Source organism: Phoca vitulina, unplaced genomic scaffold (genome assembly GCF_004348235.1).
Source record: "Phoca vitulina isolate PV1807 unplaced genomic scaffold, GSC_HSeal_1.0 scaffold62, whole genome shotgun sequence".
Classification (NCBI taxonomy): domain Eukaryota; kingdom Metazoa; phylum Chordata; class Mammalia; order Carnivora; family Phocidae; genus Phoca; species Phoca vitulina.
The window spans coordinates 3,544,723-3,571,224 of record NW_022589765.1 but is presented as its reverse complement, the minus strand read 5'-3'; the positions used below and the strand labels follow the sequence as shown (position 1 = coordinate 3,571,224).

Sequence of the window (26,502 nt, the reverse complement as noted above, 5' to 3'; positions counted from 1 at the left end):
GATTTCTCGGTTATACTCCCATTTTCCTTCTCTATGAAAAGCTTCAGCCCGTCTTTCTCCATTGGCACCACCCCCACCCCCACAGCCACTGGGCTGACTTTGGGATGGGTGATTGGCTCTTTCTGCCTCACTAATCCAGCACATTTATTCAAGTCAGATGACCGCAATATGAGACACTCACTGTCTTTCAGTTAGAGGAGAGCATGCATGTGCAGACTGAAATTATTACAAAATAATTCTAACGGAATTGACTTCTGATATATGTTTACTAAGACTAAAGCAATTTAGTAGCTCGGGGTTTTCATTCAAGAAAATGAATGCCTTTTATCATATCTGATGGAAGATTTCTTCTGGGAAGTGTGGCATATTCTAAGGCTGATTTTTGTAGCATACCACTATTTAACTCCCAACACAGCTGAAATTAGATAGGTTGCCATAGGACAACATATCTTTTTATAACTGAGGAAGCAGGAAAAGAAGGGGGGTGCTGAAAAATGTTTTCCCTTTGAACACAAGGAATGTGGTTTTTTCCGTAAAGAGAAAACACCTATACAATAGGTAAATCGGGCGAATTAAAATGGGAAACCTCCCTCACTTCTCCCCCCAGCCCCCCAGACTTCTCAGGGTACCTAAATCGAAGAGAAGCAGATTAAGGTGAGCGGGAAGGCATGTTCTGTATGCAAAGCAAGATCAATCTTTATACATAGATCCTTTTTTGGCACCGATGTAGAAAATCCAAACATGGAGACACTTAGGTCTGCAAATAACCTAATCTGCATACCAGATGGATCTAAGGGGGAAAAAAATCATAGACACTTTTCCACATACACATATTTTTTTTTAATGTGAGCATAGAAAAACAGATGCTTTTGCTCCCAAAGGGTCTGTGGGCCTCTCTCAAGTAGTCTTATGGAGCAATTTAATTTCAGATTTCTAAAATTATGAAAATGTCTAGATTGAGCATTAGATTGAAAAAGAAATGGCCTCTTACATAGAAAACCAACTGAACATTTTCTGAATTATTTTTAACTATTCAGTGAAACCCAGCCTCCAATGTCACAGATAAGCACATGGAGGAGTCAGTAAGGGAACGTTTCCCCCAAATGGGTAGACCATGATTCACTGGATGCTTTAACAAATAATTTAATGCTCTGCTATATGCTTGACTCAGTGAGTTAGTATGGAAGAGCTGTTTTTATCTGCAAACAAAACTGTTGTTTAAGTTTCAATGAATCGGGATTATGGCATTTTGTTCTTTCGGATCCTATTTGTGAGGCTAAAAATAAATTTCCTTAAAACAATGAATTGTATCGACATTTGACACATCTCTCCTTATTACATTTATCATATCTGCCATCTATCTCACCATCCATCATTTCCAACAAATCTTACAAAGACACAGTGAATATGGTACATGGATTTGGGAACTTGGTATTTCCTCCTTAAATTTCACAGTAGACTGTTAAGACAGCTTTTCTCCTTGAAGTTCTGAAACTAATTCAGAAAGAGCTATTGTAATTACTGTAAAAGCAAAGTTGAATATTCTCTTGGTTACCAGAGTCATTAAATAGCTCAGGGTACAATTTATGCCTTGTTCATCTACAGCAGATGGCAAGAATCAAGACTGAGGACTAACGGCACCAGAATCACTCCCATTAACTAGTTCTTTTGTGCATTCTATCACACACCCCACCCTCCCTCCCACAAGCCCTGCACCAAAAATGCAAAACAAGGAAAGACCCAGCGCAAAACAGGGCACTATTTGCAGCGAGGGCTCACTGAGCTCACATTGGCAGGATCACTGCTGCCTCACGGAAGTTAAGATTTCAAGGTTCCGGAGGGCGCTCTCTTAAGTATCGGGACTAGGAGCATTTCTGTTGGAAACCTACCACAAAACATATCGTGGGGGTTTTTTTAGCAGAAATTACCAACGCAATCAACCAGACCCTGATGACTCAGGCATTGACGACGAACATCCATGATGATCCTGTGCAGGAGTACGATGTTGTCTGCTACCTCCTTTAAGTCAGCCTGTCACTTCCTCTGCTGCTGAAGTGCCTCTTTCTAATATTACGCCCTCCCTCTCTACACACCCCTTCTAATTTGCAGCTTTTCGTTGACTGTGAACTGAAAGACCAAGATTGGTAAGAACTGTATGTTAAGTAAGAGTTAAGAAGGCGCTGGAAGTAAGGATGAGGAAATAATTAGGGCCTTCGAGGCAGTAGCTCTGTGACACCTAAAGGTTCCTATCTTTAACTTGCCCATCCCTTCCAGTTTAAGCTAAGTCTTGTGAGGTGATAATATGGGACAGCTACCTTCAAATAAGTGAGTTTCTTCTGAGCAGACTATCTGGGCAGGGACTAAAGCAGATATTCCAATAGCTTCAACTGTTTCCGAACCTAAAACACAGTGTATTAGGGAGTGACCCCCTCTCACGGTTATTTAACCCCCTGTGTGATTACATGAGGCACATTCCCCACCCCGAGTGCAGATGTTCTTCACTTTGATCTTGACAACTCTGCCGAGACAGGAAGGGCCAGGTTCACTGTCCCAGATTACAGATAAGGAAATGGAGGCGGGGTACGTTGAGTGATTTGCCCACACGCGAGCAGTGAATACATGACAAGGTTGGGCTCCTGGCTTCTCATGTGGGGCTTTTCTCACAACACTGATGTTTCTATGGCTCCCTCTCACCTCCCCTCTGCTCAAAAGGGCACTAAGCCCTTCCTCTGGTGAGAAAGACCCCATTTCCTTTGGGCTTGCTGCTTTATTTCTCTAAGTTCTGCCAGATGTCCTCAGGAATCTCGCTCATTTTTCTGGCAGAACTCAAAACCCTCTGTTTTTATTATGTTGAGGGTTGTCAGTGAATTAAAAATGCAACAGATATATGGTCCCAACTTGCCATCCAAAGTTAACAAATGTCACCAGTAAGGAGGTTTCTCACAAGCGGACACTGAAGAATACTTCCCAGCAGATACCTAACAGCTCATTTTGTGTCGTGGCAGTGTGAGAAATCACTTCCTCAAGACATTCATTAACCTTTCATTTCCTCCATAAATAATCAGTCAGAAATGTGGCTCATATTTTAAATTAATCGAAAACAGCTCTCGCTCTCTCTCTCAGCCCTTGAAATGACTGGAAAGCTTCTAATGCCAGCATGATAAGCATATTTAAATATGTGGTTCCACTCCTCTGAGCCAGCTTAAACCTTATCTTCTCCAGGAAACCTTCCCTATCCATCCCGGCAGACTTTAAATACCTCTTCTTCCTCTTCTCCAAGAACCTAGAACAATTATTGGTATTTGACATTTAGCGCATATTAAGAAACCATGTAATGTACCGCCAAGAATATGGGTTCTAGAGGCGACAGACCCAGGTTCTAATTCCAGCTTTTCCACTTCTGAGCTGTGTGGCCTCGGGCATATCACTTAAACTCTCTTTAGCTGAGATTCCTCCTCTGTAAAATGAAACTAATGATACTTAATCTGTTAAATTGTTCTAGCGATTAAGTACATAAAAAGCACCTAGCAAGGGCCTGCCATATACTAGGCACTCAGTTAAGGGCAATTGTTTTCACTGTTCTTATGGCCTTTTATATATACTTATGGTTTGATATGTATGCAATTTTGCTGTCTTGTCAAGTTGTTTTTATTTTATCTTTTTTTAAGATTTTATTTATTTATGGAGAGAGAGAGAAAGAGAGAGCGGGGGGAGGGGCAGAAGGAGAAAGAATCTCAAGCAGACTCCCCACTGAGCACAGAGCCCAACACGGGGCTTGATCCCCACGCCCCCGAGATCATGACTTGAGCCGAAATCAAGAGTCAGATGCTCAACCGACTGAGCCACCCAGGCGCCCCCTCAAGTTGTTTTTAAACCCTTTGATAACTGTGCCCATGGTGAACTTGTCAGGAAGCTTAAGCTTAATGGCACCTTACTTTTATGGGTTCTTTCCAAGGCTTTACTATTCACGACTTTGTTTCACTTTTCTTAAAGAGGGCTCCTAAAGTGGTATTAACGTCAGACCCGGAACAAAACCTGGTTCCACTTCCGGTTGTATCTTTACCCTCTATGTGATCCCCCTCCTGGTGCCCACTCCCTGAATTCAGTACAGTACTTTGTACATAATCAGTACTTATTAAAGTGACATTTTATAAAATCCTCAATTAACTGGAATTTGCCGTACTTAGCTATCTGGAAATAAGCTTATGTCAGGTATTTAGTCAAAAACTTGCGAATGACAACCAATACATTTGGTTGGAAATTATTCAATCCACTTACACATTTTGAAATAACAAAAATGCATTTTGTAAACTGTAAGACTTAGAATTAATACAGTGTTATTCATGAAAATTACTGTAAGAATGATGACCCCAAGGCAGGGCTTCTCCACCTCAGATGTTACTGACATTTTTTACCAGACAATTCTTTGTTGTGGAGGGCTGGCCTGTGCACTGTAGGATGTTTAGCAGCATCCCTGGCCTCTCCCCACTAGATACTAGTCACCCTTCCAGATATGACAACCAAAAATGCCTCCAGGCAGCTCCAAATGTCCCCTAGGGGACAATCCCCACCCCCACTGTCCTGCAGCCTAGCATCCAGCAGCAAAAGCTGTACAGATGGTCACAAATCTTTCCTATTAAGGCAGGAAAAAGAAGGTAAGCATTTTAGAAAAGTCTCAATAAGCAAAAGTAACCTCGATTAACCTGAAAATCCCATTAACCCCATTCCCAGAGTGTTCTATTCCCTAAGCATCCCAGATAACAACAACAAAAAAATGTACTGTACATTCTATTTTCTAATTTGTATTCCACGTTCAGCCCATTTTCCATCTCAGCAGCTGAGTACAGAATCCAGTTCATGGGTGGGGGATCAGCAGCTTCATCACTTCTGCCATCTATTTTTAGTGACAGTGATGCTACTGACCTGGCAGTTTCGAGAGCTTTTTCTCCCTTGTTTTTGACACTTTTAACTTCAATGTTAGCAATTCTTCCTGTATTCTCTGCCTGACATTGAAATGTGCAAAAAGAACTCTGGTCCTATTAACTGTGATTTTACCGTATACAAAGACCTAACTCTGTTGATCATTTAAAAGTAATTCACACTAGCCCATTGATTGATTGCACTTCCCATTGATTAGGCAATTGGAAATGCCCTTCTTAAATAAGCAATATTTCTTATTTCTTCTTTTGCAGGTTGTGATCCTGGGGAAACATTCAAGAGGTTATCACTACATGCTTGCGAACCTGGTAAGAACAAGCAGAGTTTTTATTTCCCAGGGCAATATATTCTATTTAGTTTGTGCTGTTCGTAATCATCCAAAAAAGAAATACACAAAGAACCTAATGTGTTCTTTAGACACTTGGAGAAATGAGTCAGTAAATGCCAAAACCTGAATGCAATAGCCTTGTTTTCAATTATGCTGTCTCTGTTTTAGCTGTGAAGCTCGTATTCTCTTCTCCTTTAAAACAGTAATTTGAGACTGATTCTTCTTAGATCCGATTTGAATTTGACATGTAAACCATTTTATCCAGGTTTGAAATATAACGCAAGGGACAGGGGACACAGGAAACCGACTCTTTCCCCAGTTAACCCAAGTAGATGTGCATATCAGTACTGGGTTTGTCTTTCCAGAAGCAGATCACTACCAAATCTTTTCAAATCAGATGCCAGAAGTAGGTTGGAACACAGAACATCAAGGGACCCTGTCAAAGCATACAGCCACCTGTATACTTATAATGAAACACAACTTGAATCTTTTCCTTCACATTTCCCACGCCTTTAAAATCTATGAAACTCTAGGGGCGCCTGGGTGGCTCAGTCGTTAAGCGTCTGCCTTCGGCTCAGGTCATGATCCCAGGGTCCTGGGATCGAGCCCCGCATCGGGCTCCCCGCTCAGTGGGAAGCCTGCTTCTCCCTCTCCCACTGCCCCCTGCTTGTGTTCCCTCTCTCGCTGTCTCTCTCTCTCTCTCTGTCAAATAAATAAATAAAATCTTTAAAAAAAAAAAAATCTATGAAACTCTAGAAGCTAGTATTTCATTTAGGTTAGTTTATAGTTCTTTCTCCAAAAAGACAATTGGTTTAGGAATTAACAAAGTGGCTTCTAAATCAGGAATATCTGTTTGGCAGAGGTTCTGAATAATACTATCTCCCCTAAATGAAAGAGAAATGTTAAATTATCACTGTAATACTAAGAATCTATTACATTATTACATAACATAAGTTCTAACCCCGATCTTGTTTCATTAGCACAACAGAATGATAATCATTATGGAGCTCTTACACCAAAAGAATAGCAACAAAGGTGAAAGATTATTATAATTATATTCTTAGATTTCTTAAATCAAAGAAAAAAATCTTATTTTGTTTTAATGATGAAAATTTTTTGAATAAGAAAGGAAATGTTACTTAAACCTCTGTCTTAGGAAGTGTGTTTTCCAACACTTTATGAAATGACGATTAGAGCTACTGCTTTGAAATGTAGTGTGCATGTTCTCCAATAAATTGCTCAAAGTGGAGCACTTCAGACCATTTGGGGGGTAAATGTATTGACTCTTTTAAGAGGAGAAATCTTGATTCTTCGTTTACATCTAAATACTTTCAATTTGGTTTTTTTAGGCAACCAGTAAGTAAAGGATGTTTGCTGACTCACTGGAAGTTAGACCAGGGCTTGGCAGGAAATATGGATGTCACAGCAAGGCACTTGAGGGCAGTTACTGATGGGTTTTTACCATTTCTTTCTCATCAATAAGTATTTTGCTCTCCTTCCTTCCTTCCTTTTTTCTTTCCTTCCTTCCTTCCTTCCTTCCTTCCTTCCTTCCTTCCTTCTCCCTTTTCCTTCTTTTCTGCCTTATACATCCCAGGGTTCACCCATCACTGACAGTACATGAGATGACTTTACATAGTGCACACATAAACTTTTTTATTATGATGGTAATGTATTATTTATTGTGTGTTAGAAAAATATAAAATGAGCACATCGAAATCCAAATTTCATGGACATTATTACTTCATACAGGGCTAACGTAGAGATTTAATGTGTCAAATGTGTCAAATGTGTCGTGTAAGCAATAGCATGGGGAATAAACATATGGCAAGGTCTGGCTTTTGTGTATGTGGCTGTGGTGGCATGTGGATGACTAAAGTTTGGGAAAGAGCATTGAACGAAGGCAGAAAGTTTGGGTTGTCATACGGAGTTTGCTACTTACTAACTAGCTATGCTACTTACTAACTAGCTATGGGACCTTGCATAAGTCACTTCAGTTTCTTTACTGTAAAACTCAGATGGGAATGGGGGAGTTCTTTGATGTAATGGTTAGGCCCCTTGGAAGCAGATGCTAAGATATAATTAGAAGTGCAAGACATTTACTGGGAATGATACCTGTGAAAAATAAAAGAGAGAGGGTCACAAGTGGGAAGGGAGAGCTTAAGACCACAGTTCAGGTCTGATATCAGCCAAGGAGAGGGAAAGGAAGTTTGATGAGAAGAGCTTCAGATGGCGGTATAGTTCTAAGAAAGTCTTGGCCAGAATAACCGAGAGTTCCAGTGCAAAGAACCCCATGCTGCCCCGAAACAGCGAGCCACTGCACCACCACCTTGCTCAGCCATTGGCTGGCAGCTGTTCAGGAAGAACATACCTCCTGCCTGAAAGCTGAGGCAGGTCCTGAAACTGGAGGCTATCAGCTCACTCAACTCCTCGAGGCAGGTTCCATCTTAAAGGGAGATCCAAGCCATGCGCATCAATGACTGGATGATACATTGAGACCTTCGCCATTCTAGAATTCTAACTGGGCCTCCTTATTCCTACCAACAATCCTTCAGACGAGCTTTGGTTTCAACTTGAGACCCGGACCTGACAGAAATGAAAGCCTATGGAGCATTAGAACTGCAAGAGAGAATCATTAGGACAAGGTTGGAGAAAAGAATGGTTAACTGAATGCCTAACCAGGACTCAGAATCATGAGACAGTGGGAGGAAGCCTACTACAAGAACAAGTAAAGTCTGGTCCTTCAGAAAGACTGTAATACATAGCGTCATGTCAGTCTGCCTAATGAAAACGTGAACTCATTCGCCATGCTTTGAACTGCCACTCCTTTTCCTCGAGTGACCTTCTTTTCATTTGAACTCAGCCATGTGTTTCCATAAGTCCCTGTACTCTATATCAAATTGCATGCAGGCAAGAGAGATAGGAACTGTTGCTAATCTCTGATAAAAAATGAGACAGATTATCCCGTCATGGTTTTCAGGTTTTTTAAAGCAGATAAAAATACCCCAAATACCTCCACCAAAGACACACATGCACACACACGCACACGCACGCACACACACATACACACACCCCAAAACTCTTTAGAAGTTCCTTAGATGGTCAAAAAGGGTAAGTGGAGCTAAGATGTTTCCTTTCAAAATGAGCCAGCTGCATGAAAGCTGAGGACAGATACACAAGGGAACAGTCTAATCTGAGTCTTGGTATAACAATAGCACAGAACCCTTGCCTTCTTCTACAAATGCAAAATCAAAGACAGTCACGGCGCTTCCCTAAGCTTTCTGGAATCAGCTGTACCAGAGCGCCATGTGCGCCCCTTGCCACGGAGCTCCATCTATCTGCAAAGACTTCTATGTGCTTTGACATGGACTTTCCCTGGTAGCAATGCGAAAGTGAGAAGACTCATACAGTCCAGGAATGCTTCAACAGGCCTCTCATGGGTCAGGGTGCACATTTCACAGCAGACAACAAGCTGCAGAAAAGTTCTACCTTGTTGAAGTCCCTGGAAGAAACAAAAGATTCCATCAGAAGCACAGGCCAGAGATGTGATCTGGAGAACACACAGGCCAGAGGTGGACATCCCAATGATGAGACAGCGAGCAAGTCTCTTACAAATTCTGTGTCAGTTGGTGATGTCATTTTTTGGGGAGTGGTTCCATAATTGTGTTCTCTTCCAGGATTCTAAGATGGTAATGTTTGCCACTCTGGTACCAGAGGTAACCAGCATGCATACACTCTGTCAGTCAGGCAACCTCTCTCTCTCTTTCAAGGCAAGGTCCTGCATCAGGATCCTTTACACTGCATCCCCAGGAATATTGTGTATTGTGATTTAATTTTTTCATATATGTCAGTAATGATAGCTCAGTCATTGTGTGCAGAACCCTAGACTAACAACCCTAGGCATGATGAAAACAAGCACTAGACCTGGAGCTAGGAAACAGGTTTCCTAATCCATAAAATGGAGAGTTAGACCAGATTACTATTTCCCTAAGTGTGCTACTTGTACACAAGATGATTTTAGGGAGTACACAGCAAAATTTCTTAAACTTATTACTTTTGAATTTGTATTAAATATGTAATGCAAAAAGATAACTGTCCTCTCACTTCTGTGATTTTACAGATACCATTCTTTAGAATGAGGGTAAAGTAGATATTTAGGTTAAAAAAATTTAGACCATATAAAGAAAAATATTAGGTAAATTACAGCTCAGATGATCCACCTTTATGGCAAAAAACTATAAAGGTGGCATATGTGGCATATTAATGATTAAAATTTGGGAAACCTCCAAGGTCACTTCCAGCTCTACATTTCTTCCCTCATGGAGGGTCAGTTTGGACCAGAGAAGGCCAGGAGTGAGAGTATAGGCACAACAGCTAGGCAGAAGCTGAGGATATAAATGGGGGAACAAAACCAGAGCCTTGTTATCCTTAGAGATATAAAGTCATAAGACAGGCTTAAAATCATTCCAGGTGGGCAGAAGCCAAGAAGGGTATGAGTACCCTTACCTACGTTCTGAACAGAGCTGAGGATCTGAAGGATCAATCAAAACTACCTTGTGGTCAACACAAAGTGAATTAGATCTGGGTTGAGATGGTCCAGCAACAGATCTTCTGCACCCAGCCCCAAAAATAAGACCAAAAAAAAAAAAACCCCAAGCATTTGGGGTGCCTAGGGGAGAACATGAGCCATACTGGACTCATTCAGTGCTGTACCAGTTAACCACTATCTTAGAAGACCCAACAGTTTCTCTGCCTAGGTCAAGACCAACCCCAGAGTGGGGGACTGTTGTTGACCCTACAAGTGGAAGTTAGGTCATGTAGCTGCCACTGGTAGAGGGGCCTCATGAGCAGGCAGTCAAGGACGCCATTGCGCTAGGGAAGCAAAGAAAAGGAAGCTAACGTATCTCAGACTCCTCTCTGCTGGGCCAGCTATTTTCTTTAGATTTCTTACTAAATTTACTCAGAACTCCCATGAGGAGAGACCTCTTACCTAGTCACCTCCCTAAGCTTTTTAGAGATCAGGAAAATGGGCTCAGAAAAAAATACATGACTTGCCCAAAGTCTCAGAGCTAATCCATTGCCAAAGCTAGGCCTCCAATGCAGGTTGAGCAGACTCTTGACAGAGCACCTTGCTCTTGCCCTTTGACCCACTCAAGCATCTCAGTGAGACAAAAGGCCAGCCCCACAAAGGTCACATAAGAACATTTGCAAAGACATAAATGCATACGAATGAAATACAAACTATACATTTATGACAGTAAAGTGATCAGAGAGAAAAAGGCTTAAACCAAGGAGAGCCTTGTGAATAGGGGTTTGAAACCTGTCCAAGAGCCGATCTGAAATGCATCTTAACAGGCACCAATTATATCTGTCCATCACTCTCTTCTCTCCTGCCACATTCCCTCTTCCTTCTCTCTCCCTCACACACACACACCCCTCTCTCCTGCTCTCTCATTTCCCCTCTTGCTCTTGCTCCCTCTTTTCTCTTTTCCTCCCTATATGCCCCATTCATATTATTAACATGCCAGGAAATAATGGGGGGGGGCACTAGCTTACATTTAATTTTTTCAAATTTTTACTAAAACAAAAGCACCATTCATAACACAGAACCCAAAAGAGGCAACCAGGAATAATATAAGATTGAAGAAGTGAACTCTGCAGCCTACTAGATCTTGGAATGTACCTGAAACAGAGAGGGGCCCACTTTGTTTAGAGAGAAAACAACTTCAAGTGAGATTGGGTCATGTGTTTTGCTTGCCAATAACAACTGTTCCCTTCTGCTCCCTTCCCCTTCCAGGTCTTTTCGTTTTGCTTGCTACTCTTTCCCTTCCTTTGTTCTTCCATTTTTATGTTCTAAATAGAAAATTCAAATGTTCGGGGCACCTGGGTGGCTCAGTTGGTTAAGCATCCAGGTCAGGTCATGATCTCAGGGTTGTGAGATCAAGCCCTGCGTCGGGCTCCATGCTGGACATGAAGCCTGCTTAAAATTCTCTCTCTCTCTCTGCTTACTTGCTTGCTCGCTCTCTCTCTCTCTCTCTCTCCCTCTCTCTCCTTCTCTAAAAAAACTTCAAATGCTCAAAACCATGTGTTGTGAACAATGCTACCTCAGAAGCTGGCATGTAAACACAGAGCTCACTGGGCTGGAGCCTGGCCTTACAGGCAAAAGAGGTAGGATTGAAGGGAAAAATCCCCACTGGTCCCAAATGCCAGGAGCCCAGCCCCCCTCCCCTAGGTACACAATTTCTCTGGTGGCTGAGGATTCACTTTCTTCTCCAAACGGAGATAGGTTACAACAGAGCACCAAGGGAATGAGGAGTTGTGGACTGGGCTGGGGTCCAACTTCCCACCTGGCATTTAGAAATCCACAGGCACTTGTCAACTTAAAGTTGCCAACTTTGAGACTCCCATTCTCCCTGTCCAAAAATGCCCCCATTGTAGTCAACCTTCCCTTCATCCCTTTCTCCTTCTCTCTCTCTCTCAACAAGATCACTTTCTAGCCAACGTTCTAGCAAGATAAATTGAAAGAATTCTGTTTTCTTCCCCAGGCTCTCAAATCATGTCCTCTAAAACAGCGCTTCTCAAACTATCTGTGAAGAAGGGCCAGTTTTTTCCTCCAAATTTTCACAGATCAATAGAAGTAAATTACTAAAAACATGAAATAAACAAAACAAGATATATAAAAATACAAGCCAAATTTTTTAGTATTATACTTAACAGACATAATATTACCCTGTCAAATTGCTATAAATATTTGTAAAAGCTTGCTTTCTGTTTCTTTCCTTATTTCATCTCTGATTACTAACAAACAGCAGACCAGCACCAGTCCACATACACTTTTCTCTAAAGATCTTTATAGTAAGTTATTTTTCCTCTGTATCACTTGTATGCCCAATACCTTGTTCGCTCCCCTGCAAGGAAGACAGAGGGTGGTGTCCTTAAGAACCTTATAGTCATAATGGACAGATAAAACTTGCAGAGCTTATGATAATTGACATGGAGACAGAACAGGTGCTAGGACAGGGAATGAAGAGAAGGCAGAGTATGGAGAATCAAATTTCTGCGTAGCATGGCCAGACAAGACCTTTCAGAAAAGATGACTTTGAAACAATGATCCAAATGATGAGAAAGATCCAATTATATAAAGAATCGGGAATGTTCATGTCACGCATAGGGAACAGCATGTGCCAAGGTCCTGAGGCAGAAAAGAGTTTGATACCTTCTCTGAACTGTCAGAAGGCAATTTTGGCTAGAGCAGAGTTCCAGATTATGTAAGGTGTTAGTAAGCCTGGTTAAGGGAGTTTTAGCTGTTTTCAACAGTGACAGAAAGCCACTGAAGAATTTCAAGCTGGGGCAGGGGTGCATGATCTGATTTTTGCTTTAAAAAAATCAGTGTCAAATGGATGGATTTTATGGTACTTAAATTATACCTCCATACAACTATTAATAAAAGAGATTGGTGGCTATTTTTCCTGCTAATAGCACTTATATCAACTTATATTCATATAAATAATTCCCCCTGGACTAAAGTGCCATGAGGTCAGGGCAAGTTTGATATGGCTCACCATCCTACCAATGGATAGCACTTAAAAGGTTTCAAAGTATGTTGATTGGATTAGAGAATAGAACAATGAGCTAACAATACAAGCAACCTATAATCAAGTGTTAATTTATATGGTGTAATCTTCAACTCCACACACTACACCCTCCCAGGAGGATGGACCTGCTTCTAGAAAAAGACTTGTGTCTCTCATTAGCAACCTGGTAACTTGAGTCACCACAATTACTATGCATTTCCCTATCGAAGCATCACCCACATGAACAATTCAAGTGACACTAAAGACAGAGCCAGCCTTCATCCAAATTATGAGATAGATACTTGCCCTTGGCAGCTTCCTAACCCTCTTTCTACTGCTTTTATCTTCCCTATAGGCAAGCCACTTTTCCCATTTCTCACCCATAATCTGCTATCAACTCAATGAAAGTCACCCAACTTATCTGGTCTCTGTTTTCCTTTCGGAACAAAATGTACCTAAGAATAGTATTATATGAAGGAAATCTCCAAATAATATCTTGAAAATAAGTGCTCTAAAAAGTAAGCTTTGAATATATTTATTTGCAACTCTCCATTATCCACAGTACCAGAAGGAAATTGAATTACAGTATGTATAAATCAAGGGAGACAGGATAACACTAAAGTCATTTGAATCTTTGCAAACTGACTTGTCTGGCTATTCTCAAATCGGGATAATCTGTGTTTGGATGCCAATTGTGTAACCAGTATCTGTATAAAAGATGACCCTGGAGAATCAGTCAGTAAAGGGTAGCTTACAAGTCCCCATGTGAACTGCTTAGACACAAAAGTCATGGTTGGTTTTATAAAGTTGCATTCAGATGTGGGCAACAGTACACTGGCTCAAACAGATGTATCGTGATCGAGAAGTGGTATGATTGATGAAATATAGCAGAACTTACAAATCCAAATGAGTAGGTTCCCTCTCAAGGGAATAACTCCTGGAGATTATATCCATATTTCCAACAAATATTGCCATTGTTACACAGAGGCAAATAGTCAACTGCACAGATACCCAAAACATAAAAAATGAGAAAGTAGAGTTTCAACTCATCCTATCTGTGAGCACTAGGATCGCCTCCAGTCTTCCTCTGCCTTCTCTCATCTCTTTTCATCTCTCCTTCTGCACACTGTTTTGGCCCAACTAAAGGAAAAGATACCATCCTGGCAATTAGCCAAACAACAACAACAATTTTAATCAAACAGAACTGGTGAGACGCAAACAGCACTAGAACTTGTTAAGTCCAGTCTAAGCAAAAGCCATTGAGTACCTCATCATCACATCTAGTTAATAAAATCCCTATGACATAGTAAAAGGGGCTCAACAGAAATTCCACCTCGTACAGCAGGGAATTGGGAACCTTGGAGTCACTTAGCAGGGATGCTGTGACAATACACATATACTTATTCCATGGAAGGCATGGGAAGGCATGCAGTAATGAAGGACAAAAGCCCATAAGCAGTCAACAATGTGCAAGAGCTTACATAATAATTGGCCAAAAAGGATTACAAATGGGCCTTCTTACTACCTGGTAGAGACTGTAGAGACAAATTTGATATCAGTCTTCCTTAGTCATTATTTTACTAAAGGAAATAGTTCTTGAAGAATGAAATTTCAGTAGAGACAGCCAGAGCTGTCAGTGATGAAGCAGACAAAGGTAGCACTGTTCAAAAGGGCATGATATGACTAGAGCATGAGGTCTCTTGAAGGAAGTGGTACAGGTGAGCCAGGGGAGCAGAAAATAACAAATAATGGAAATTCTCAAAGGCCAAGTCAAGACATTTGGCTGTTAATACATCTGTAGAAAGTAGGAAATCATTGCAATGTTTTGAGGAAAGGAATATTATGCTCTAACTGGTATTTTAGGAAGGTAAGTGTATTTATTTATTTATTTATTTAAGATTTATTTATTTATTTGAGAGAGAGCAAAAGAAAACATGATTTGGGGGAGGGGCAGAAGGAAAGGGAGAGAGAGAATCTCAAGCAGACTCCCCACTGAGCACAGTGCCTGACGCGGGGCTTGATCCCAGGACCCTGAGATCATGACCTGAGCTGAAATTGAGTTGGGTACTCAACCAACCGACCCACCCAGGCATCCCAGGAAAGTAAATTTATTATGTGAAGAATGAACTGGAGAGGTAAAGAACTGGACTTTAGAGCACCAACTAGGAAGCTAGGACAATAATCTAGGCCAGTGGTTCTCAAACCTACTTGTGCTTCCAAGTCACTTGATGAATTTATAAAACTACAGGTGTATGGGCCTCACACCCACTGACCCAGTAGACCTAAAGTACATTAATTAAAAGAAGGGATACAGGAAGAGGAAGAGATTTTGAGGGAATATAATAACTTTCCTTTGGGGCACATTCTTTTTAAGATGCTCATGGAATATGGAAGTTAATATAATCAGCAGGCAGTTAGGAAAGGGGTGCTGGAGTATGAGACAGGCTCTAATTGGAGACTCATTGGTGTCTCATTCAAAGTGAACTCAAATTAAAAATTCCAAAAGAAAACAAGAGTTAGTTTATTTTATAGACGCTAAAGCTTCAACATGTAACAAATTGATTGGCTGAGGTACTATGTATGGTAAGTGTCATCCTCTTGAAAAAGTAGGTTCTCAGAGGCCAGCTAGATGAGAAATCATGACTACCTCTACACTCAAAATTAAAAATGGAAAAAAAGGTAAAGAAAAAACAAAAAAGAAATTCTAGTATCTTTGTTTGGATAGGAGATGCCAGAAGGTGAAACCAGTTTTTAAGCAAAAAATGAACTGCTATGATTCAGCAAAGGGATAGAACAGTTGCTATAAAACAGCAACCTGCTTAAGCAAAATGAGCCATTTTTTCCCACGCAAAATATCAAAGAAATCCACTGGAACATTTTATTTTTGATAAAAATATGTTATTTTAAAATGCATAATTTTTAATAGCAGATGAAGCTCAGTGAGAAAATAGAATTCATGACACAGAAATTTCTTTTGGAGTCAGACATGCTAAAATACATGTATTAAATAAAAGAATATGGGTTTTCTGTCCTTTTTTGAGCAGTCGCCATTGGGAAAAGTACCCAGGTCAGGCACATAAACCCTGAAACAAAAGTCAGAACAAACTAAAAAGACTTAAAGAACTTTAAACCAAATGTCAATTTAGTTTTGAGCCAAGAGCATGAGTGAAAAAGCAGAACCTCGTGAACTCATTTATCACATATTTAAACTGGTAATCAAACTTATACTTTTTTTAAAGACAAGAATTCTCTAATAACAATTTTTTAAAAATCTGTATCTATTTACATATATTGCTGTCTGGTCACTGTACTACTACTCACAGACATTTTCAGGGGACCGAGTTAGAACTGGAGTATAAGGAGAGGCTAGGCCTGTGGGCCAGAGAGAAGCCTGAGTGGGAATACTTAAGAGTACATGTGACAGAAGGAGGGCTCATGAGAGGGTTCAGAGCCAATTGGCTGAGGGAACTGTGTCCCACCCCATGTGTGTTTCTGTCAAGGAGGAGTGAGAATGGAACTTTCTGGAAAAAGTCACATGATAAAAACTGACCAGCTTCAGGGGTGTAGTCTGAGGTAGCTGGCTGTGGAAAATAATTTGACAGCTGGCAGGCAGACAGGTAGGATGCCTTCCTCCACTACTCCCCACCCCTAACAACCCCATCTCTTTCCCATTTTACTTCTTGGGTTTGGGTGTTGAAAGCCTAACTCTGCTTCATTAGATTTTTTTTTGAGCCATATTTCCTTAGAGATTTTTTTTCTTTTTTTCTTTTTGCTTTTTTAATTTGTTATTTAAATTATGCTAAGTGAAATAAGTCAAGCAGAGAAAGTCAATTATCATATGGTTTCACTTATTTGTGGAACATAAGGAATAGCATGGAGGACATTAGGAGAAGGAAGGGAAAAATGAAGGGAGGGAAATCGGAGGGAGAGATGAACCATGAGAGACTATGGACTCAGAGAAACAAACAGGGTTTTAGAGGGGAGGGGATGGGGGGATGGGTTAGCCCGGTGATGGGTATTAAGGAGGGCACGTACTGCATGGAGCACTGGGTGTTATACAAAAACAATGGATCGTGGATCACTACATCAAAAACTAATGATGTGGGTGCCTGGGTGGCTCAGTTGATTAAGCGACTGCCTTCGTCTCAGGTCATGATCCTGGAGTCCCTGGATCGAGTCCCGCATCAGGCTCCCTGCTCGGCAGGGAGTCTGCTTCTCCCTCTGACCCTCCCCCTTCTCATGTGCTCTCTCTCTCATTCTCTCTCTCTCAAATAAATAAATAAATAAAATCTTTAAAAAAAACTAATGATGTACTGTATGGTGACTAACATAATAAAATTAAAAATAAATAAATAAATAAAAATTCAATTTAGTTAACATATAGTATATTATTAGTTTCAGGGGTAGAATTTAGTGATTCATCACTTGCATACAACACCCAGTGCTCATTCCATCAAATGCCCTCCTTAATGCCCATCACCCAGTTACCCCATCCCCCCACACCCCTCCCGTCCAGCAACTCTATTCCTAGAGTTAAGAGTTTCTTATGGCTTGCCTCCCTGTTTTCATTTTATTTTTCCTTCACTTCCCCTATGTTTATCTGCTTTGTTTTTTAAATTCCACATATGAGTGAAATCATATGGTATTTGTCTTTCTCTGACTGACTTATTTCACTTAGCATAATACCCTCTGGTTCCATTCACACCGTTGCAAATGGCAAGATTTCATTCTTTTTGATGGCTGAGTAATATGCTATTGTTTATCCATTCATCTGTCAATGGACATCTGGGCTCTTTCCATAGTTTGGTTATTGTGGACATGGCTAATATAAATATTGGGGTGCATATGCCCTTCAAATCACTATATTTGTATCCTTTGGATAAATACTTAGTAGTGCAATTGCTGGGTCAGAGGGTAGTTCTATTTTTAACTTTTTGAGGAACCTCCATCCTGTTTTCCAGAGTGGCTGCACCAGTTTGCATTCCCACCAACAGTGTAAGAGGGTTCCCCTTTCTCCACATCCTCACCATCATCTGTCATTTCCTGAGATGTTAATTTTAGCCATTCTGACCAGTGTGAGGTGGTATCTCATTGTGGTTTTGATTTGTATTTCCATGATGCCAAGTGATGTTGAGCATTTTTTCATGTGTCTGTTAGCCATTTGTATGTCTTCTTCAGAGAAGTGTCTTTTCATGTCTTCTGCCCATTTCTTAACTGGATTTTTTGGTTTTGGGTTGTGAGTCTGCTAAGTTCTTTATAGATTTTGATACCAGCCCTTTATCTGATATGTCATTTGTGAATATTTTCTCCCATTCCATAGGTTGCCTTTTAGTTTTGTTGATTGTTTCCTTTGCCGTGCAGAAGTCTTTATCTTGATGAAGTCCCAATAGTTCATTTTTGCTTTTGTTTCCCTTGCCTCTGGAGACATGTCTAGCAAGAACTTGCCGCGGCTAAGGTCAAGGAGGTTGCTACCTATGTTTTCTTCTAGGATTTTGATGGATTCCTCTCTCACATTTAGGTCTTTCATCTATTTTGAGTCATTAGATTTTTCCAGAAGTTTTAAGTACTTAAGAACTCTAAATTCTCCACATAGCAGATTTTGGTAGCCATCCCCCAGTGCTGGTGATCATGGGAAGGAAGGACATGGGGGACTAGGAGGAAAGTAGCCCTCTCCTAAAGATCTGTCTCTACATCTTAACCCCGCCCTTTCCCTTCTCCACTTTTACCTAGTGGCTTTGGGTGATAAAATCTGTGTGGGCAATTTTACAAAGGCTTCAGGAAGGCCAGAGACTTCAGTTCTCAAAAAACAAAAACAAGAAACCAGACAGAATGGCAAGTCCCACTTGTAGATCACAATGTGATGGGGAGGGGGGCACAATTTTATAAGGTTTAGGGAAGACAGGGGATCAAAATCCCCCAAAGTGCAGACTTTGGGTGGCAGACTTCAAGTAAAGATCACCAAGAGGTAACAAGAAAAGACAGACCAGAAACCACAAACCTCTACCATCCCCCAGGCTCTCACTCTCCCTCTTCCTTTCTGCTGTTACTTACTGGATCTATGGTGGTCAGATCTGTTCAGTTACTGTCTTAACAGAGAGTTTAGGGCATTTGTCCTCAGTTTTCCAAACTCAAGGACTGTGGACGAAAAGCTCAAAAAAGGAAATCTAGCAAGAGGTTATAAGCAAGAATAATTATTTAAAGTTAAAAGGTAAGTGGAGAAAGAAAACCAGAATCTCTACCCTGATGCCACCATACCTACCATTTGTCTCTTTTCCCCCATTTGCTCATAGCATCACTTGTCTGTTGAAGGTTTGGCGGTCAGGTCGGCTGAATTAGTGTCTTTGCTGAGGCTTTGGGGAGACTCGGGCCTCAATTTTCAAAACATCATGGACTGTGCTTATCCACAACTACAGTGGAAATATGTGAAAGAAAACAGAACATGTTTTAAAACAATTGAACAGAAATGAAGGGTGGCTAAGAGTGAGGCAGTTTCTGCTACTCTCTCCTAACTTCCTTCTTTCCCCCACTGTTCGTCACTGTTCTATGTCATCTACCCATTTTATCTGTTTAGTGGTCATTTCTTTCACATTAGTCTTTTTACAGAGGGTGTAGAAGTATTTGGCATTTAGATTCAAACTTGAGGTGGGTATGTTGCCATTTCAAAAAAAAAAATCTAACAATTTTAGTTTTTATAATCTTGGGGACTGTCCATGGCCACTCGAACCATGGGATTTAGCAATATTTGATACAAAAAGAAAATTCTTTTTAAAAAAAGTTTCAGAAATAGGATGATGAAGAGTCAACCAACTTGTACCTGTTAGCCAGAACCACTTTCTCTACAGCCCCCTCTCTACTATTCACCTCCTTTCCGTTTTCCCCTTCTACTTCCTTGAGATTTGTTGGTCAGCTCAGCTGTATTCATGTCTTTTCAGAGGGTTTAGGGAGAATCTAGCCTTGAATGTCTCAACCTCAAGGACATGGGTTGCTGCATCCAAATGCTGGGTACCAGGAGGACATTCGGCCATAGAATCCAAGAGATTACAGATAAGCAAAATGTACACAAATGAAACAAAGGGAGACCAGAAGCCAGCCAACTCTTGCCCTTAAGCGACAAGATCTCATTTCCCTAAATACCTGTTACCTCCTTTTTTTTTCTACCATGCTTCTCTCTCCATTTTGTCCGTGGGGGCTGTGTTAGTGCTCTCTGCCCTTGTGGAAGGATAAACCCTCGGGGCAGTCGGTAGGAGCTAGTGTTGTATAGGTTTTCCCAGCCAGAACAGTTTGAGGGACCTTCCCCTGGCTTGATTTGCGTTGTTGTGGATGCAGTTCATCCCATGAGGACAGCCAGGCTGATTCCAGTCCGAGGTGTACCACAACTCATTCCCAGGCATGTCTGTCATAAAACATGGATCGACTGTGAAACTTCTAGGTCCTCAGTGGTATGGTTGCTGTGTGGTAGAAAGATGAGTGCAGAGTATGCCTTTAAAGATGTTTTCAAATTACAATGTGTTTATTGGAGAGGAAGATACCCAAGCAGGAATATGTGGGGCCTACATGACAGAATGAAGCCTCCTGGGAGTATGTGGGTGTGATTGGTGAGGTAAATTTGAGCTGGACCCCTCCCTTTAGTATCCCTGCCAAGAAAAGGTGAGGGAACATCTTTCTGGAAAGGAGCGGAATGGTGAGTAAGCAGACCAAAGTGCTAGCTGTTATGCCTTAAGACAGATGTGAGAGTCCCGGGGTCCTCTCTCTCTCCCTTCCTTTTGTTAATTCTATGTTGCCATTTAACCTGCTCTGGATATTAGGAAAACAGGAGTGTGATGCTTACCAAAGTGCGAGGGCCATAAGAGATACTGCATCCTAGTGTATGCTGTGGCCATTGACCCTGAAGACCAGGATGGTGGCACAAGCATTCTCAACCCCCTTCTTTCAAGGAAAGGAGCTCCCCTTGTCCAGCCCAGGCTTTTAAGACACAGGACAGCATCAGAAGGCCCACTCTTCATCCCCGCCAGCAGGCAGGTGCACAGTTGGTCAATGTTCTTGTGTAATACTTGTTAACTGACAAATACCGTTTGGCACAGTGAGTGAATTAAAGCCATTTGTTAAAATTTTGCCCAGGCTCTTTATTTGTATATATGTTAGGGGGTGGGAGTGGGGAGTTGGGTAATAGGCTTAAGCCCCAGTTGGAGCCTCTACTAGACTTCATACCAAGTAAGTCTCCTTGCTGATTGTAGTGCGGGGGGCAGCAAATGGGAGAAAGCAATCTTAGTTCCCTTCATGAAAGAAGACTTTGGGACAAAACTCAACCTAACAAGTTAATGTTAACTTTGAAAACAGCTTTTTGATTATCAGAAAGGAGGAATGATACTCACTGATGCAAACTCTTTGTCCAGTCCCCATGGACTCAAGGCCCACTTGTGAAAGCAACAGGGAGGGGGCTGCAAGTAGTAAGTGAAAAAGCTGTTCATGAACCAAGATGTCCATCGACAGATGAATGGATAAAGAAGATGTGGTATATATATACAATGGAATATTATGCAGCCATCAAAAGGAATGAAATCTTGCCATTTGCAACAATGTGGATGGAACTGGAGGGTGTTATGCTGAGCGAAATAAGTCAATCAGAGAAAGACATGTATCATATGATCTCACTGATACGAGGAATTCTTAATCTCAGGAAACAAACTGAGGGTTGCTGGAGTTGGGGTGGTGGGAGGGATGGGGTGGCTGGGTGATAGACATTGGGGAGGGTATGTGCTATGGTGAGTGCTGTGAATTGTGTAAGACTGTTGAATCACAGACCTGTACCTCTGAAACAAATAATACATTATATGTTAGAAAAAAGAAGATAGTAGGAAGGGAAAAATGAAGGGGGGGAAATTGGAGGGCGAGACGAACCATGAGAGACTATGGACTCTGAGAAACAAACTGAGGGTTCTAGAGGGGAGGGGGGTGGGGAGATGGGTTAGCCTGGTGATGGGTATTAAAGAGGGCATGTATTGAATGGAGCACTGGGTGTTATACACAAAAAATGAATCATGGAACACGACATCAAAAACTAATGATGTAATGTATGGTGATTAACATAACATAATAAAATAAAATAAAATCCAACTAGTATTTTAATTGAGTTTCATTGACTTTTAGATCCATGTAAGGAAATATACTTTTATAATATCAAGACAAAAAAAAAGAAAAAGCTGTATCACTAAAATATAAAGAAAGGTGAATTAAAAGAAGTGTAGGGGTGTGACTAGAGAGGCACACAGAGGGGACTCTTCTGGATATTGGTTACATTTATGTGTTCAGTTTGTGAGAATTCATCAGGTTATATACTTAAAGATATGTGTACTTTTCTATATGATTGTTATACTTCAATAAAAACTTGGAATGTTGGGATGCCTGGGTGGCTCAGTCGGTTAAGCATCTGCCTTCGGCTCAGGTCATGATCCCAGGGTCCTGGGATCGAGCCCCACATCGGGCTCCTTGCTCAGTGGGGAGCCTGTTTCTCCCTCTGCCTGCCACTCCCCCTGCTTGTGCTCTCTCTCTCTGACAAATAAATAAATAAAATCTTAAAAAAAAACTTGGATTGCAAAAAAAAGAAAAGAAAACTTTAGAGGACTAACAGGTGTATGCATTTATCAGAACTCATTAAGTGCTACATTTAAGATTTGTCTGTTTCATCGGATGTAAATTTTACCAGAAAGAAAGAAAGAAAGATGCAAACACTGAACTCTAGTTAATGACCTGCCTGCTGAAGTCTTTTGGTGTGAAGTATACTAATGTCCACAACTTACTTTGAAATGCATCCAAAAAATGAAATGGATTGATGGATGGATAGAAAAATACTAATTGTGAAATCTGAGTTGAGACTATATGGGTATTCACTGTACAATTCTTTCAATTTTTTTATATATTTGAAAATTTTATATTAAAATGTTGGGCAGGAGAGTCTAAAGAAGGGAGGAAGAATTCTCCCCATTTATGAATATAAATGTTGGCTTCAGCCCATTGAGGACCTAAATGCATCCACTGCAACTAGCAAGAGCCAGGCATCCAGCAGCAATAGTGCGATTCCTGGGAGAAGTGTTCCAGAAGAGAGCAGTGCCCAGTGGAGCTGGCAGTACCCAGGTGCGGATGGGTTGGTGTGAACCTGAAGAGATTCCTTCAGAAGGCTTAGGTGACAGAGACACCAGATGGTAACCAGAGTGAGAGAAGAAAATGGTGGGTGATCTGAAGTAGATGTCAAGACTTGTTTATAAACACGTGTGAGACATACCCTGGGGTTTGTACCATCATATACAACCAAGCTGTCAGTTTCGCTCTTTGGCATTTCTGTAAGTCACAAATATTGAAAGTACTCATCATTAGAATCTGAAGCAATCTGCTGTGCTTGGCATGTTACGCTCAAGAAAAAATTTTAAACCTCTAGTTAGGGTCAAACGTTTCAACACTTTCCCAATTACAGGAAGCATTGTATTTGTACTCAGTGAAGAAAGACTAAAAATACAGGTAGATGAAACAGATCAAAACATTTGCTTGAAGTTGGCACCTGTGTTTGTCCTTGCAGCAGCTATACTAAATAAAGACACAGGCACTAAAATGGAAGAATGCATATTTTCTCCATTGTGCCTGTAGTTTTGGAGACATAGTGCCCTAAGAATTAGTCCATATCCAGCATTTTTTTGTATCTGTCCTCATCGTTGTTGTTGTAATTGAGATGTAATTGACATATAGCACTGTGTTCAGGGTTTTCTTGATTGGTAAAGAGTGGTAAAGAGTGATCCTGAGGAAGGACTTTTCATTTCCTCCTTAGCGTTCTAACCAACAGAGAGCGTTAAGAACACACCACCCCCCACAGTAATGATTCTCTTTCACTCTCTTTCTAGGGTTTTACCGATATCTTGCTAGAAAGAGTCATGCACGGGGGAGCCAACATCACCGGATTCCAGATTGTCAACAACGAAAACCCTATGGTTCAGCAGTTTATTCAGCGCTGGGTGAGGCTAGATGAAAGGGAATTCCCGGAAGCCAAGAATGCACCACTAAAGGTAATGTCCCATGGCATGCAGAAACCTTAGGCAACTTTTCACAGCATCTCAGTATGGCCTTTATATATTTACGGCCATCCTGTGATCGAGTGGTCTTCACTCAGAAGTGTTTCAACGATGCTAAAAACCAAACGGCAGGTGCCGCTGCATTTGAAAACTAAACTTGCAAATAAAGAAGCGATTGAGAAGGAGGTCTTTTAAAACCCAGGGTTTGGGAATGTTAACTAATTTTTTAATGAATTTCATTTGTAACATGCTCAAAACAATTTACAATATTACAAGAACCTGAGTCGGGCAAAAAGTGGGGGCTGTGGGAATAGGTAAGGAAGATTGATAGTCTGAAACAGAAAATTAGATTTTACATTATTTATGTGATTGCTTTGTGTTAATAAGTTTCATGAATCTCAGTACACCCAAGTGAATTGGGCTCTAATACAGAGTGCGTGTTGCCTATACGTATATTGAACGGAAATGTTTTCCTGCCTGGAAAAGTATCTTTAAAAATAATTAGATTACCTAAATTGCTCATTTTCATGAAACCAAGATAAGAATATTAAAGGTAGAAAGTCATGCTTAGAGTGTACATTTTTCACATGTGTTCCCTATGGCTAGAAATCCTATTATTTAAAAATTAGGAATTAAAACAGATAAATTACGGGAAAGTTATTCATGTAACACAAAGGATCCTTCAAGTGTATGTTTTAAGTAACCATTCCCTCAGTGCATCGATCCAAGTATGACACAGACTTTAAATTCTTCCTTCCTTATATAGTGAAAGTATGTACATACCATGGCTGTGGGATCCCTGTGATCAAGATAAGGAATCAAAGTAGAGTCAAGGCCTTTCCCTTAAAAAGGAAAGGGGGCGAATATTTCTTTTCTCATGGCTTCAAGATACCCATCCTCACATCCTCCCTGGCAAGAATAGAATAAGGGAGAACAAAGGGGCCATAGACCAGACAAGAGACACATTCTGTATCACCTAGTCAGGTCCACCCTAAATGAGTCGCATCAGAACATAATACAAGTGGGCCCTGACTTTATACAATTGCTATGTTCTAGAAAAGTAGTAAGTTACACATAATTTGTTCATTCATTTAAGCCACTCACTAGTTAAGTGGTATTCTGTAGTTGTAGTGATTATAGTATACATGCTGGATTTTTCCAGGGAAGTCCCATTTTAAAACATTCTGTCCCATGGTCAGATCAGGTGTCCTTATATGTTTCAGCAAGTATGGTCGCAATCCCTGTGATGTTAGGGTTAGGGTTTGCAGTCCAATTTTTTTAGAATAATTATTTTAATTTTTATTGAGATATAATTGACTTACAGCATTAAGTTAGTTTTAGGTATGTAGCATAATGACTTGGTAGATGTATATATTGCAAAATGATTACCACAATAACTTTATTTACTGTCCACCACTACCGTAGTTACAATTTTTTCTTGTGATGAGAACTTTTAAAATCTACTCTTAGCAACTTTCAAAATACAATATATTACAGTTAACCATAGTCATTGTGGTGTACATTACAAACCCAGGACTTATTTATCTTATAACTGGAAGTCTGTACCTTTTTGACCACCTCCACCCACTTCCCCTCCCCCCCCCCCCCACCTCTGGCAACCACCAATCTGTTCTCTATCTCTGTGAGTTCGGGGTTTGGTTGTTTTTTTTTTTTTTAGATTCTGTATTTAAGTGAGATCACACAGTATTTGTCTTTCTCTGTCTGACTTAATTTCATTTAGCATAATGCCCCCAAGGTCCATCCATGCTGTCACAAATAGCAGCATTTCCTTCCTTTTTGTGGCTGAATAATATTCCACTGTATGTATATACCATATTTTCTTTATCCACTCATTTGTTGATGGACACTTAGATTGTTTCCATGTCTTGGATATTGTAAATAATGCTGCACTGAACCACAGATATCTTTTTGTAATAGTGATTTTGTTTCTTTTGAAATAAATACCCAGAAGTGGAATTGCTAGATCATATGGTATTTCTATTTTTAATTTTTTGAGGCACCTCCTACTGTTTTCCATAGTAGCTACACCAGCTTACATTTCCACCGACAGTGCAAGAGGGTTCTCTTTACTCCACATTTTTGCCAACACTCATTATTTCCTGTCCTTTTGATTCTAACCATTGTAACAGGTGTGAGGTGATATCTCATGTGCTTTTGATTTGCATTTCCCTGATGATTCAAATTTTGTACTTACATTCAAATTCAAGGTACTAAATCCACCCACTACATTTAAATGAGCTTATACAAATTTAGATTTTCATAAACTGCCTGTCTACTGCTTTGCCATCCTTAGATTTAGCAGATAATAGGTAGAGTCAAGAAATTCATTTATGCAATATTTTAAGAGGTACCTACCAAGTGTCAGGCACTGTGTCTTAGGCACCAAAAAAAAAAAAAAAACGGACAAGGGTAAAAGGATGAGAAGTATACTACAGAGTAGTTTATGTTTGCTCAGAAGTTGTAGAGGTTGTACAAAAGAGAAGGAAAACAATCTTAGCTCTGGATTATTCATTGATAACTCATGGTATGTATAGAGTAAAGTTCTCAGAACTTGCTGAGAAGTGGGGTTTGTAAGTAAAACCCTTTA

At 40.5% G+C, this 26,502-nt stretch overlaps 1 protein-coding gene across 8 annotated transcripts in view; it reads left to right on the top strand.

Moving 5' to 3' along the window:
• GRIA3 (glutamate ionotropic receptor AMPA type subunit 3) overlaps positions 1–26,502 on the top strand; it is a 275,987-nt gene that overhangs the window by 158,524 nt on the left and 90,961 nt on the right. For all 8 annotated transcript variants that reach the window (XR_004297784.1, XR_004297785.1, XM_032391369.1 and 5 more), the window contains 2 exons: positions 5,193–5,246; positions 23,727–23,888. Coding sequence is in view for 6 of the 8 variants with exons in the window: in XM_032391369.1 (XP_032247260.1) it covers positions 5,193–5,246; positions 23,727–23,888 (216 nt within the window). In the remaining 2 variants the exon portion in view is untranslated. The remainder of the gene's footprint in view (positions 1–5,192; positions 5,247–23,726; positions 23,889–26,502) is intronic.